General features: G+C 43.7%; 1 protein-coding gene across 1 annotated transcript; it reads left to right on the top strand.

Annotated features, from left to right (window-relative positions):
- The first annotated feature begins 343 nt into the window (after positions 1-343).
- Positions 344-11855, top strand: rnf25 (ring finger protein 25). Its single transcript, XM_066723160.1, has 10 exons — positions 344-466; positions 1130-1201; positions 2355-2457; positions 8967-9034; positions 9229-9298; positions 9440-9511; positions 9727-9873; positions 10043-10132; positions 10224-10358; positions 10702-11855. Exons 1-10 carry the CDS (start codon positions 450-452, stop codon positions 11701-11703), a joined length of 1776 nt encoding a protein of 591 aa, XP_066579257.1. The 5' UTR covers positions 344-449; the 3' UTR covers positions 11704-11855.
- The last annotated feature ends 2534 nt before the right edge of the window (positions 11856-14389 follow it).

Genomic DNA, 14389 nt, shown 5'->3' with positions numbered 1-14389 from the left:
AGCTTGCTTTTTATAGCGATGTGCATAGCATTATACCTAGACAAGATGGCGTCCTCCTTACATACCACATTGAGGCGGCCTCTCTAGTGATCCGATATATCTGTGTTCCCAGCAATCCTCTCGGCAAACAGACTGTCCTGTCAGCATCTCGCCACGGGACGGAGATACTCTACCACTAATACTGTTTTAACGGTCATTATATTAAATACGACATTATTATTATTATTATTATTATTATTATTATTATTATTATTATTATTATTATTATTATTATTATTATTATAGATAATATTTTGAATAAAAACAAAAACCCAATCACATACACGAATATGATTTCCCCCGGAACGGGCGCGACGGGCCGCTTGCGCTCAGCCGGAGCGCTTTGTCCACAGCACTGTCTGGGGGCATTTGGTGTCACCCGGAAAGCGGCCCCCCAGCGACGGGGAAAGATGGCGGCGGAGAGCTGGTGAGTTGTCATTTTTCGCAGATTATTACGGAGAAAGAGACGCACACAGACTCTGAAAAAATACCAGACACCCTACTTGGGCCTTTGCCTGGCAGATGAGAGAGTCCCGTGTCTGCGTTGTATTAAACAATACAGACACTTATCTCTAACATATCCATTCAGTCCTGACACAGACATTACATGGCATAGAAAAATTAACGTTGTTGTTGTTGTTGTTGGTAGTAGTAGTAGTAGTAGTAGTAGTTGTACGTTTTTCTATGTGAATTAACACAGTTCTCCAAAAATAAATAAAGGTTTTACTGTATAGGCTAGTACTATTCGTGTAGTTTACTGTCAGTTTTCTATGGATTGACTAAGACATTATTTTACTTAGTTTTATTGTGGATTTATGATTATTATAGTAGTAATAGAGTGTCCAGTCTGGCTGTTAACCATGTGTCTTTTTCTTAGATGACAGCAGTGTCCAGTTAGGCTATTGTGTTCTCTCTCTCTCTCTCTCTCTCTCTCTCTCTCTCTCTCTCTCTCTCTCTCTCTCTCTCTCTCTCTCTCTCTCTCTCTCTCTCTCTCTCTCTCTCTCTCTCTCTCTCTCTCTCTCTCTCTCTCTCTCTCTCTCTCTCTCTCTCTCTCTCTCTCTCTCTCTCTCTCTCTCTCTCTCTCTCTCAGTGTGGACTCAGAGATCGAGGTTCTCCAGTCCATTTATCTGGATGAGCTGACAGTGACCCATCAGCAAGACAGGTCAGTGACACCCAAAACTGTCTGTCGGCAGCTCAGGCCATTTACAAAACCACACAATCTTCTATATACACACAATTGTGCTAAGGTAATGGCATCACTCTAAAAAACTCACACACTACAGCGGATCCATGTCTGTTTAGGTGTCTCCACTTTTCGACTTACTTTTTCATCCGAATGGCTCTTTTGCAGTCATCCCCATGTTCATAGCTGCAATTGATCTTGCCTTGATTGATGTATCACCCTAATTAATTAACGACGGCCCCTCCAATGTGTCCTTCTGCGAATGGTATTGTGAGCAACTGATTATGTATTTGTATTTCATTAGCAGGCAGTGGAAGAACTAGCATAGTCTTATTAAGACCCATTAAACGACCACTTTAAAAACTGTTACAGCTTGCAAATGAGCCATTAATGAAAGGCTAATTAGAAATTATTCTAGATTTAGATTTGTTTTTAATGATTTGTTTTGTGTTTTTAATTTGATTACTGTATTTGTCAGTTCCCTTGCTTGTTAATTAAGCCGCAATATCAATTAAGCAACACTTTCACATTTAATGTAGGCCTGCACATTCATATTTTTCTCCAGATACAGGGAGGCTTTAATGGTCAATGCAGTAGTATTTATGGAAACCTAAGTATGAGCAAATTACCAGCATGAAAATGTTGAGGGTATTGACTTGTCAGTTGGCATTCTGGAGTTGTAATGATGATTTATGAAATACTGATATATCTTCTCAGTAGGCCTGAGGGCAGCCCTAATGAACAGCTGGAACTAGATAGGGTAATATGTCTGCATGGGCTTGGTGGGTGGTAGGAGGGATGAGTGCAGATGTGCTGCGGGGGAGTAGTTTCTTTCTGCTTGGGGGGTTCAAGTTTTCCCATCAGTCTGTGGAAAATGTCTCAGTGTTCCAGCAGGGGGCATCCTTCCACTTTCTCTGTTTCTCAACTAATCATTGTGCCCTGGAGCGCCAGAGACTGATCTCTGTGGTTGATGGTAATATTCACTCTTGTGTATTGTAACTGTCCTTGTCCTTGTACTCTGCTGTGAATTAAGTACTGAGTGTAATTGCCATTAATAGCACAAGAAGTCCAGGGTCCAGTACTAATAGAGAACATTGTGTAATCTCTCTCTCTCTCTCTCTCTCTCTCTCAGTGAGTGTCCCTGGTTGGTCAGTATCACGCTGTACCCTTCCACAGCGCAGGACTGTGACAGCCAGTACGTCCGACTGACTCTCAGCCTGGCCCTGTCTCCACAGGTACCCCTTTACCAAAACACCCCCCTTCTTTGACTAGTCCTCACATAAACCCCATTCACACTGAAACAATTGCTGGCTTTTTGGTGGCCGGCAAATGACTCGTCACGTCCTTTGCGTTGTCAACGCAGTGCGTCATCTAACTGACATAACCAATGAGAGGTTGAAAATAATGTAATCTTAATGTAATTGCAGCAATTCTGTGTTGTTGATGACGTATGTAATGCTAACTATTGTCACACACGTCACAAGTTATACACCAATAAATCATGCAAAATATAATCTCTATACAGGCAAACGTGTTAGACTACATTATAGTGACACTAACGGTAGTTTGTCTCGACTTAATTTGATTTTAAAGCAGTAATGTCAAACTTTAAAAAATGAAAAATAAAATAGGTTGTTTTGAGCAATCAGTCAATCCCAGATCTGCACACCCATTCTTTTGATATAGATATACATACAATTTAATGTCATGCTTTTTTTCTCATTTATTTTAGTTAGATTGATCTTTACTGCAGTATATGTCAAGACCCACACAATGCCTCTCGTTACGCAACCACGAACCGAGAGTCTCAAACTGGGTTCACTGGTTCACATGATCTGTGACCACTGGGTCCAGTGACCACACCGCAAAAACTGGTGAACTGGTCATAGTGTGAATACACACCTAGATTGACATATTGTTTGCTTTTCCCTCCTGATTGTTTGTTCTTGGTAGTGAGTCCGAACCGAACCAGTAAACACACTGGAAGGAAACTGGCAAAAATTGAACTTTTACAAACGGCTCCAGAGTACCGTCCCGTGTCTCCTCTCCCGGACCCACATGCTTCTTGCGTCTCATTCCCATGGCTACAGCGCTAATGTCAGCAGTCTCAATTTTATGTGTGAAAGGTTAATCCTGCAATTTGCCGGCTTTCAAAGCCAGTGTGAATTGTGATCAGGGGATACAATTAATGTTTTTGGCCACTAGCCACTGTGTCTGGTAGAAGGAAAAAACTTACCAGCCACTTGGTATTTTTACCAGCCAAAGGCAAACATCACTAAAAATGCATGAGGGTGTGTAAATGTGTGGTGAACATGTTAAAACGTGGCATTTATTCAGGTAATTAATCAATCACTATAACAAAAGCTAACCCCACACCTGTATAGACTAGACAGGTGTGTATGGGGGTAAAGAATCTGAATAGAAAAAACATGCTCCCACAGTTTCTACTTGCAAGTGTCATAAGGTCTTTGATCAAAACACTACATTCTATTGAATTTTAACACTTGCTAGTAGAGACAGTATGTGGGAGCATCTTTTTCAAATCAATCAATCACATATGCAATAACATGGCAGCTAATGGGGTCTGTATAAACACACTAATCTAACACATGAGCATGGGTGTTATACACTCACCTAAAGGATTATTAGGAACACCATACTAATACTGTTTGACCCCCTTTCGCCTTCAGAACTGCCTTCATTCTACGTGGCATTGATTCAACAAGGTGCTGAAAGCATTCTTTAGAAATGTTGGCCCATATTGATAGGATAGCATCTTGCAGTTGATGGAGATTTGTGGGATGCACATCCAGGGCACGAAGCTCCCGTTCCACCACATCCCAAAGATGCTCTATTGGGTTGAGATCTGGTGACTGTGGGGGCCAGTTTAGTACAGTGAACTCATTGTCATGTTCAAGAAACCAATTTGAAATGATTCGACCTTTGTGACATGGTGCATTATCCTGCTGGAAGTAGCCATCAGAGGATGGGTACATGGTGGTCATAAAGGGATGGACATGGTCAGAAACAATGCTCAGGTAGGCCGTGGCATTTAAACGATGCCCAATTGGCACTAAGGGGCCTAAAGTGTGCCAAGAAAACATCCCCCACACCATTACACCACCACCACCAGCCTGCACAGTGGTAACAAGGCATGATGGATCCATGTTCTCATTCTGTTTACGCCAAATTCTGACTCTACCATCTGAATGTCTCAACAGAAATCGAGACTCATCAGACCAGGCAACATTTTTCCAGTCTTCAACTGTCCAATTTTAGTGAGCTTGTGCAAATTGTAGCCTCTTTTTCCTATTTGTAATGGAGATGAGTGGTACCCGGTGGGGTCTTCTGTTGTTGTAGCCCATCCACCTCAAAGTTGTACGTGTTGTGGCTTCACAAATGCTTTGCTGCACGAGTGGTTATTTCAGTCAAAGTTGCTCTTCTATCAGCTTGAATCAGTCGGCCCATTCTCCTCTGACCTCTAGCATCAACAAGGCATTTTGGCCCACAGGACTGCCGCATACTGGATGTTTTTCCCTTTTCACACCATTCTTTGTAAACCCTAGAAATGGTTGTGCGTGAAAATCCCAGTAACTGAGCAGATTGTGAAATACTCAGACCGGCCCGTCTGGCACCAACAACCATGCCACGCTCAAAATTGCTTAAATCACCTTTCTTTCCCATTCAGACATTCAGTTTGGAGTTCAGGAGATTGTCTTGACCAGGACCACACCCCTAAATGCATTGAAGCAACTGCCATGTGATTGGTTGGTTAGATAATTGCATTAATGAGAAATTGAACAGGTGTTCCTAATAATCCTTTAGGTGAGTGTATGGTGACACATTATTGCTTTTCATACTCTTCTTCCTCTTCAGTGCTACTCCCTTCTCTGGGTCTCATTGGATTGGCTAGATATTCATAGAGTCACAATCTGTGGCAGGGTAAAAAAATATATAATCTCTAGGAATGATGACAGAGAGTGACGTCCTTTCCATTGCTTAGTACCATGCCCGCCAGCAAAGATGCGATGTGAACAAACCGCACGCTTCTCTTCATGCCGCAAAACATACATGTCTCTATCGCAAATCGTTTCCCCATAAATGTATGTTGTAATTGATGAATACTTATCTAACACAACAACTTTCTTAAATAAATATCTATGTAAAAATACATTAGAAGCCGCATGGAAATGGCATAATAACAGCAGACCTGTCAACTCTCACGCATCTCGTGTCAGACTCTTGTATTATTGTCCCGACATTATCATTACAAAATGTATAAGACCTATCTAGCTTACTAATTGATACAATCTACTTGATTAAACGTTTGACTTTTCCTGTCCAAACCACACTCAGACTGCCGCTCTGCGTTCGGAAACCGAACTGTGCATTTGTTACAGCGAATACAGAATAAATAGCAATAGCTGGCTGTGTGTGTATTCATGTGTTTGTTGCTACTCTTTCCTTTTCTGTCATATTATAATTCTGAAACACTTTGATCCAGGTAATTAATAAGTCAGTAATTATGAGTATGAAAAGTAATTAAAAGTCATTATTTTTCCACATCCTTAACCACCTTACTTCTGCTTCATTGCTCTCCATGAGATCTGTCCTCCTGGACCAAAGACTGTCTAGATGCCATATATAAAAAAAAAAACAAAACCATGATATTGCAGTTTGCCAAATCAACTAACATACCAACACTACAACGTCAACAAATTAATTCGTATTTTGAAATATACAGACAAATACTCGTATTTGGCTACCTGCCAAGTGGCTGGTAAAATTGACTTATTTCCCTGCCACTGGCTAAATCTACCCGCATTTGGCGAGTGTTCCCTGATTGGGAGCAACAGAAAAAAAGCAGGCAAACATTGCCTGAATTTTGCTGGCATTTCAGTGTGAATGGGTCTGACTGTGCAGCTTTCCTTCTCTCCATCTCTCTCTCTCTCTCTCTCTCTCTCTCTCTCTCTCTCTCTGACCCTCGCACTGTCCCTTTGCCTGTGCATCTCTCATCTCCCTGCTCCCAGTCTGACGCCTCTTTGTCTCTTTCTCTCTCTCTCTCTCTCTCTCTCTCTGACTAACCTACCCTGAATCTGGCAGTAAACAAACAAGAGCAACAGGAATCTTCTCTCACTCTCTTTCTTTCCTCTTCTGTCATGCCATTTCTCTCTGCCCTCATCTTATCTTGCTCTTATTCTGGATGTTAGTGTTGTTCCAGTGAGTGATTCTGTTGCAGTCTTATCAGGGCCTGCTGATCTCTCCTCTCATTTCAACACTCCCTCATCCTGCACCCCTTATTTCCCCCCTCTCTCTCTATACCCCTCTCTTTTCCTTCCTCGTCCCATATACCCCTGCTTCCCCCTGCACACTCCCCCCATCTCCCTCTCTATCCCTCCTATTGAAACTGCTTTATTGGCATTGGTGGCCTTCGTGTTTGCCAAAGCAATAATGTCAATTGCTGAACAATTGTAGCTTTCAATGATGGATAACTATATGACCAGAACTGCAACGCCAAACCTTTCATAGTTATACTAGTAATGGGCAATGCAGTTGCTCTCTGCTTTCCCTTTGTCCCTCTTTTTCTCTATCTCTGTTACATAACCCCCAAATTTCTTCCATGTCTGTATTATGGAGAGAGACATAGCAGGTCCAGATTATATCGTCTCTGCCTCTCTGCTCTTTACTGCAGCTCCAATAAAGCAAACCTGAGGCCAAGTCCAGTGATGTGATTTGTCAAAGATAGTTCAGTGTCAGACGGTTACCTCATTGGCATGCTTGGGACTTAGAAATGCGATCGGCATAATGCATGGACCGAAACCGAATATCACTGCGAGTGGAATTCAGTCTTGTGCTCGAGTGCTGTGATTATAATGTAATAAATTGGAATTTGTAATGTTGTATGCCTTAAACTGCACTGTATTTTTGCACTTATAATACTATATAATATATAATACTATACTAATGTAAGCTTTTAAGACGGGGTGACAGCAGAAATAAGTTGAAAGTAGGCAGCCCTCATTATTATTAATTTTCACCCTTTGCTCAAAAGAATGCTGTGCTACAGTCTTGTTTTTTATTTACAAGCTGTATTTTAAAAAAAACATCAGGTAAATGTGTTATCACTGCAGACAAATCCAACATCTGGACATCCAACAAACTAAAATGTCTAAATGAATAAACTAAAGTTTATTTGCTGGTGAACAGTATGAAATCTGTCCTAAAGCTGAAAACAATTACTAATATTGATTATTTAAAAGCAGGAGCACAATAAACAAAAGTTATACCTAATTTTGCATGATAGAGAGGTTTTTAGAACAATTTGTGCTAAATGGGATCATAAATGCATTGAATTAATGAGGTTACGTTTCTTAAATGCAGAGTTAGAAATTCAGTCTGCATACTGCAAACTGCATGGACCCAAACCGGATATAACAGCAATTGGATTTGGTACTCAAGTGCTGTGATTTAAAAGGGAATGGTCTTCAGCTCACCTTAGTAATGCACACATTGCTCCCTAATGCTTTGGCGAGTCCCTTTACCGACTGTATCAGTCAGTTTGGAGTGCATTAAACTGTGTGCATCGGTTCCTCATGCTAACCTCCATTTTTGGTGACATAAAGTCAGCGCAGATCATATGAGATCATCTTCTGACCTGCTCAGCTGACACATTCCTGTAGGGCACCACACCTCTCCTCTCTCACTCACTCACGTCACACATCTGTAAACTGGTCATCTGTCTTGCTCACTCTACACTCCTGACTGCTTTTCTCTCGGTCTTCCTGGCTCTATCTCGCTCTCTGTGCTGTTCTTGTTGTCACACTTCAGTGGAAACCATCAGAACTGGTCAGAGTCATGTGCTGGGAAAGCACACTCTACAGCCCCGAGTCACCACTCCTAATCTCTCTGTGTGTCTCTCTTTGTCTGTTTATCTCTACATCTCTTTATCTGTTTGCCTGTCTGTCAGTTCGACTCCAACATGCTCCTCTCTCCATCTATTCCGTGTCAATTGGTTATGCCAGTAAAGATTAAAGACATTGAAGAGGGGGAGAGCGCCTCTCTCCATCTCTCAAATTCATATTCAAGAAAGCTTTATTGGCATGATTAATTGGCATCAGTTTGACCAAAGCATTGAGGGACAAGTCCAGTGTTCAAGAACAGGACAATGGAACAAGAAATACACACATACCCCTTCTGTCTCTTACCATGTGACTGACTCATGAGTCTTATCTTGAGGAATGCAACTAGAATTTCTGTAACAATAACAATCTGAACAAATATGTACACCTGTACAATGACCTGTGCATAGCTCACACAAAGGTGTGCTTCCAGGGGCCATATGTGTGAGGTAATGTGCTAGGATCTGTATTAGGGTCTATATTTATCTGTGTTAGATGTGACTCCAGGGTCTGAGTTTGGGTCTGTACTAATTTCTCTGGTTTATGCTTCTCTCTGGTTGGTGCTTCTAGGGTATTTCTTAATTTCTCAATGTGTTTGGGGTGCCTCCACGGCCTGTATTAGGCTCTGTATTGCCCTCTGGTAGGTCTCTCTGGGGTCTATATCAGGTTCTGTATTCCTGTGTGTTATCTGTGATTATTTGGTCTATATTAGGTTCTGTACTAGCCTGTGGACATTTTGACATACGCCTCTCACTCTTTCAAGCCAATTGCACAGTGTCAGTCAGTTACCATGTTTGTATTAACCGCTCTTTCCTTCTCCCTCGGTCACTCTCTCTCTTTCACAGTACCCAGTCTGTCCCCCCAGGATTTCTATTCACAACCCCAGAGGTCTGTCTGATGACAAACTGCAAAGGTAATGACAACAACCTTGTTAAGCCCGTGCTGTAATTAACTTGGCACTGTATGTCTCTCTGGCTGTGTGTTTCATGCTTAAATATGTTGTAACATCCGGCCAATCAGTCGGTCAGTGCAGTCAAGTGGTAATGTACTGTAGTTTGCGGCCAACAAGCCAGTCAACGTGCCATTATTAACCTCCCTCTCTCTCAGTGTTCAGCAGTGTTTACAGTCAGTGGCTTGGTCATCGGTGGGAGCTCCAGTGCTGTATGAATTGATAGAGGTGAGTAGTATTAGTATAGTAGTAGTGGTCATGTTGTTTAGTGTTCAGTGTGTTGAGCAGCGGTCTGTGTGGACAGTGTGCGTCTGTACAGTGTGTTTACAGTGTATAGGTTGAGTACAGTGATGGTGGTTGTTATTACAGAAAGCCAAGGAGATCCTGACAGACAGCAACATCCCGCATGGCCACTGTGTCATCTGTCTGTACGACTTCAAGGTACAGCTCTCTCTGTCCCACTGTCCGTCTCCCTATCCGCCCCACACTCTCTCTGTCCCACTGTCCATCTCCCTATCCGCCCCACACTCTCTCTCTCTGTCGCAGTGTCTATCTTTCTCTCCCTGTCTCTTCTGGTTTCTCTTTCCGTCTGTATCTCCGCCGGGCTGAGAATCAGTATTAATCCTCTGCTCTCCCTCCCTCCCTCTCTCTCTTAGGAGGGCGAAGTGTTTACAAAGACGCAGTGCTATCACTATTTTCATTCACACTGTCTGGGCCGCTATGCCACTCACTCGGAGAGTGAGCTGAGGCACAGGCTGCAGGAGAGGAAGGAGGACAAGACGCTGAACACCAAGCTCGCTGAGGTCCGAGAGGGGCAGGACAGTTCAAATAGGAATCCTTATAGAATTACATTATAGTGATTATTATGAATTAGTGACACGAAAAATTGCATCATAAATTACATTTGAATAAATAATGATAATATTTATGTATACGATCTCTTCCCATTTCTCTCTCTCTTTCTTATCTCAGGAGTTGACAGTGGTGTGTCCAGTGTGTCGGGAGCCTTTGGCCTATGACCTGGAAGTGTTGCAGACCTCACCAGCTCCTCACTTCCCCTCGGTAAGAAAATTGTCGGTCTCTGCCTCTTACCTGTCCTTCTCCCCATCTCTGTAATGCTGTTATGATGTCATAACCCTCCTGGTTGCCTTAGGAGTGCTTCTCCCCGGGGGTGGAGTTTCAGAAGCAGTGGGTGGACCTGCGCAAGGTTCTGGAGCGGCAGCGGCAGAGGGGTGGGGTCATCGACCCGGAGGCGGAGAGAAACAAGTTCCTCATTCATATTCATGAGGTGAGGGGATGACATCACTCTGTGCGTCTCTTTGTGTCTCACAATTAGCCGTTAAACTGGTTTATAAAAAGATATGTAATTGACATTTCTTATGTATCGCTGTATAATTTATTGACCTGATCCTCCTCTTGACTGTGTTTAACCTGTCCTTCTTGTGATTGCTATTGTTCTTTATTTATTATAATATGGTGTTTGTCCTCCTTGTCTTTGTGCCGCAGCGCTTGTGTAGTGTTGTGAATTATTTGTATGATGATTCTTGTACACCTTGTACATTGGCTTGGATAAATCTCTGCTAAATTAATTACCTCTGATGAGAATCGTGTAACTCCTCTCTCCTGTTCAGGCTCCTGCAGATGGCAGTCCCGCCCACGATCCTTCCAGTGAATCACCTCCCTCCTCTCTTACCCCCTCAGCTCCTCTGCTGCACGTCCAATCACAGCATGGGGCCCCGCCGCCCCACCAGTCTCAGCACAGGGGTGGGAGGATGTCACACAAACCCCAGAACAGGCCCAGAACTAGGGATAAGCCCACAATGGAAAGGAGCAGCCACTCACAGGGCAGGGGGCTCAGGCGCACGCACCAGTCAGAAAGCAGGAAAGAGAAGGACAACTCCGGCAGCCAATGGGAGAGTGGAGATGCAAACCAGGGCAGCCAATCAGAAACGAGAACCCAAATGGTTGGACATTTGGAGCAGAGGTTTGTTAAACTCTCTGTTGAAATGCAAGGTGAGTCGGAGGTCATTGTGGGAAATGGCCAGTTGGAAACTAACCCACAGGAAGCTTGTAGCCTATTGGAGAACACTACAGTGGCTAGGGATAGCATCACCCAATCAGACGGTAGTGCAGGCACAATGGACAGCCTTAGCCAGTCTGAGACAGACACAGAGACTGAGACAAAGGAGATGCTGAGTCAATCAGAGCAACCTGTTAACAGAGAGGGACTGAGGGACCAATCAGGAGTGCACACTGGGACTCTAAACTCCCAATCAGAAGCCAGGATGGAAATGGAGCAGGGACCGCGGCTGACAGATGGTCATTCTAGCCAAAGGCAACGAGGGAGACGCCCTCCTCAGGTTCAGTGGGATTGCGAGAGGCGGTGGGGCAGGAGACGAGAGTTCCCCCAATCACAGGCTCAGCACTACCGGGGGACAGACCAATCGGAGGCACAGCAGAGAAGGAGTTTCCACCAATGGGAGAGTGGCGGAGGGCGGACCCTGGGGCAGTTAGGCAGTGGGGGCTGGAACAATCAGCGCAGAGGCGGAGGAGCCAGCCGGAGGAAGGGGCGCGGATTAGAGCAGAGAGGAGGCGAGAGAGAGAGGAGGAGTGTGACCACGGAAAAGGAGTGAAGGAGAGATGGAGGAGCAAAGGCGTGAAAGTGTGACAATGACAGTGATATATTGCAATAGTGAGACGTTATGAACTTTTCCAAGGCGGTCTCCCCTCTATCTGTGTCTGTTTGCCACATATAGTCTAATAAAAACAAGTAGTCGCACATTAACAGTGGCAGAGTCTGTCTGTCTGTGTGTGTTGAAAATTAGTAAGCAGACATGTACACCGATCAGCCATAACATTCACTTCACCTGTCAGTGGTCATAATAATATCGTTATCATGGCACCTGTCAGTGGATGGGATATATTAGGCAGCAAGTGAACATTTTGTCCTCAAAGTTGATGTGTTAGAAGCAGGAAAAATGGGCAAGCGCAAGAATTTGAGCGACTTTGACAAGGGCCAAATTGTGATGGCTAGACGACCGGGTCAGGGCTGTTTTGGCGACAAAAGGGGGACCTACACAATATTAGGCAGGTGCTCATAATGTTATGACTGATCGGTGTATGTATGTGTATATAAGAAAATATCATCAACAGCCTTTGGGTGGCAATGGCTCGTCAGACCATGGGTGTGGATGCCCCGTTGGCCCTCCGTGGTGAGGTGCCCCGGAGGAGGGTTGTGCCACATCAGGCTTCCATGGTGGGGGACAGGGTGCCTTGCCGGACACTCAGAGGGGGCTGTTGCTGGAAGATCCAAAGACAGTTGTGCATCGCATGTCCATGGCACACAGGCGGCATTATGGGCTCGAAAAACAGAGACTAAGCAGATGAGTCTTCAGCCATGATTTAAAGGCTAAGACAGAGCTTTAACATTGGCTGGAAGTTCGTTCCACAGTTTCTTGTGTAGCGTAGGAACCACTAAGTAACTGGCTTCCTGGGATCTCAATGGCCGATCTGGAGTGTAAGGAGATCTTTTAAGTAGGGAGGTGCCAGTCCCTTAAGTGATTTAAATGTAATTAAGAGAACTTTAAAGTCTATCCTGTAGTGCACAGGCAGCCAGTGAAGAGAAGCCAATACTGGAGTGATGTGTTCATGTTTTTTTGTTTTTGTTAGGATTCTTGCAGCAGCATTTTGGACGAACTGAAGTGCAGAAATAGCTCTGTTTGTGCTGCCTGACATAATGGCATTGCAGTAATCCAATCTAGATGTAACAAATGCGTCTATCAGTTTCTCAGTGTCCTGTAATGAGAGGAATTGTCTTAGTCTAGCAATGTTTCTAAGCTGGAGGAAAGAAGATCTCAACACATTCTGAATGTGTGATTCAAAGGATAGATTATGATCACAGATGACACCCAGGTTTCGTGCCATCTCCTTAGGGGAGAAATTAAAGTTATCATTACTCAGTTGTGTCAGTGCATGATGAACAGTTCGATTTTTAGGACTTGTCATCCAAGTTTTAATCTCGGACAGACAGCAGATCAGTGTTTCTATGTCTATGGTATTGTTAGGATTTACTGACAAATATAATTGTGTGTCGTCTGCGTAACTCTGAAAGTTAATGCTATGTTGTCAAATGATATCACCTTAAGGGAGCATGTACAATTTAAAAAGTATAGGTCCGAGGACTGAGTCCTGTGGGACTCCGTACTTAACCTCGGTTACATTTCCCATTAATCTGTACATATTGGAGTCTGTTTGACAGATATGATTTAAACCATGACAGCACATTGTGAGACAGGCCAATACGGTTTTCTAAGCGCTGTATCAAGATTTGGTGGTCAATTGTGTCAAAAGCCACATTTAAGTCTAATAAAATAATAACAGTGCCGTGCCCTAAGTCAGAGGACTGAAACACGTAATTTAATACTTAAGGAAAGGATCTAAGTGACTTTGAAAGTTTGGTCATTGTTGGGGCACGAATGGCAGGAGCTTAAGTCACACAGATGCTCAACTGGCCAGTGTTCTCGACAAGTGGGCGAGTGCATGTGTGGTGACACCAAGAGAACGGTACAGGCCTGACTGCTTGACCCCTACAGTGAGGGGGTCCGGGGGCTCTGTTATGCTGTGGGGGGCATTTTCCTGGCATGGTTTGGGTCGACTTGTCCCCTTAGAGGGAAGGGTCACTGCAAATCATTACAAAGTTATTCTGAGTAATCACCTTTATCGTGTGGTGAAACATTTGTATCCTGATGGGAGTGGTCTCTTCCAGGATGACAATGCCCCATCCACAGGGCACGAGGGTCACTGAATGGTTTGATGAGTATGAAAATGATGTGAATCATATGCTGTGGCCTTCGCAGTCACCAGATCTCAACCCAATTGAACACCTATGGGAGATTTTCGACCAACGTGTTAGACAGCGCTCTCCACCACCATCATCAAAATACCAAATGATGAAATATCTTTTGGAAGAATGGTGTTCATCCCTCCAGTAGAGTCCAGAGACTCATAGAATCTGTGCCAAGAGCATTGAAGCTGTTCTGGCGGCTCATGCTGCCCCAACACCTTACTGAGACACTTTATGTTGTTTTTTCCTTAAATTTGTGACCCGTCTGTATATCACTAACAGCACTGAAGTCATTACTTTTCATTTGTTTGTTTCAGGTGTGTCCTCCAGTGAAGGTCTGAAAGCTTTTATCTAGATCTAACAGTAATTACCAATGATGCTTCTTAACATTCACTCTACTATCTACTATCACTCTACTCAAGGTGGATCCTAATAGTAATATTACAGTACTTGTAATATTAGTCCTCTATCCCTGC

This window comes from Amia ocellicauda, chromosome 14, assembly GCF_036373705.1.
Source record: "Amia ocellicauda isolate fAmiCal2 chromosome 14, fAmiCal2.hap1, whole genome shotgun sequence".
NCBI lineage: Eukaryota > Metazoa > Chordata > Actinopteri > Amiiformes > Amiidae > Amia > Amia ocellicauda.
The sequence above is the reverse complement of the archived record's forward strand: the minus strand, read 5'-3'. Positions and strand labels throughout refer to the sequence as shown.

Excerpts from the sequence above, each read along its gene's own strand:
- rnf25 (XM_066723160.1), top strand. Across the intron at positions 9,035-9,228 it reads TCTGATGACAAACTGCAAAG|TGTTCAGCAGTGTTTACAGT; the intron begins GTAATGACAACA and ends CCTCTCTCTCAG. Across the intron at positions 10,133-10,223 it reads CAGCTCCTCACTTCCCCTCG|GAGTGCTTCTCCCCGGGGGT; the intron begins GTAAGAAAATTG and ends TGGTTGCCTTAG.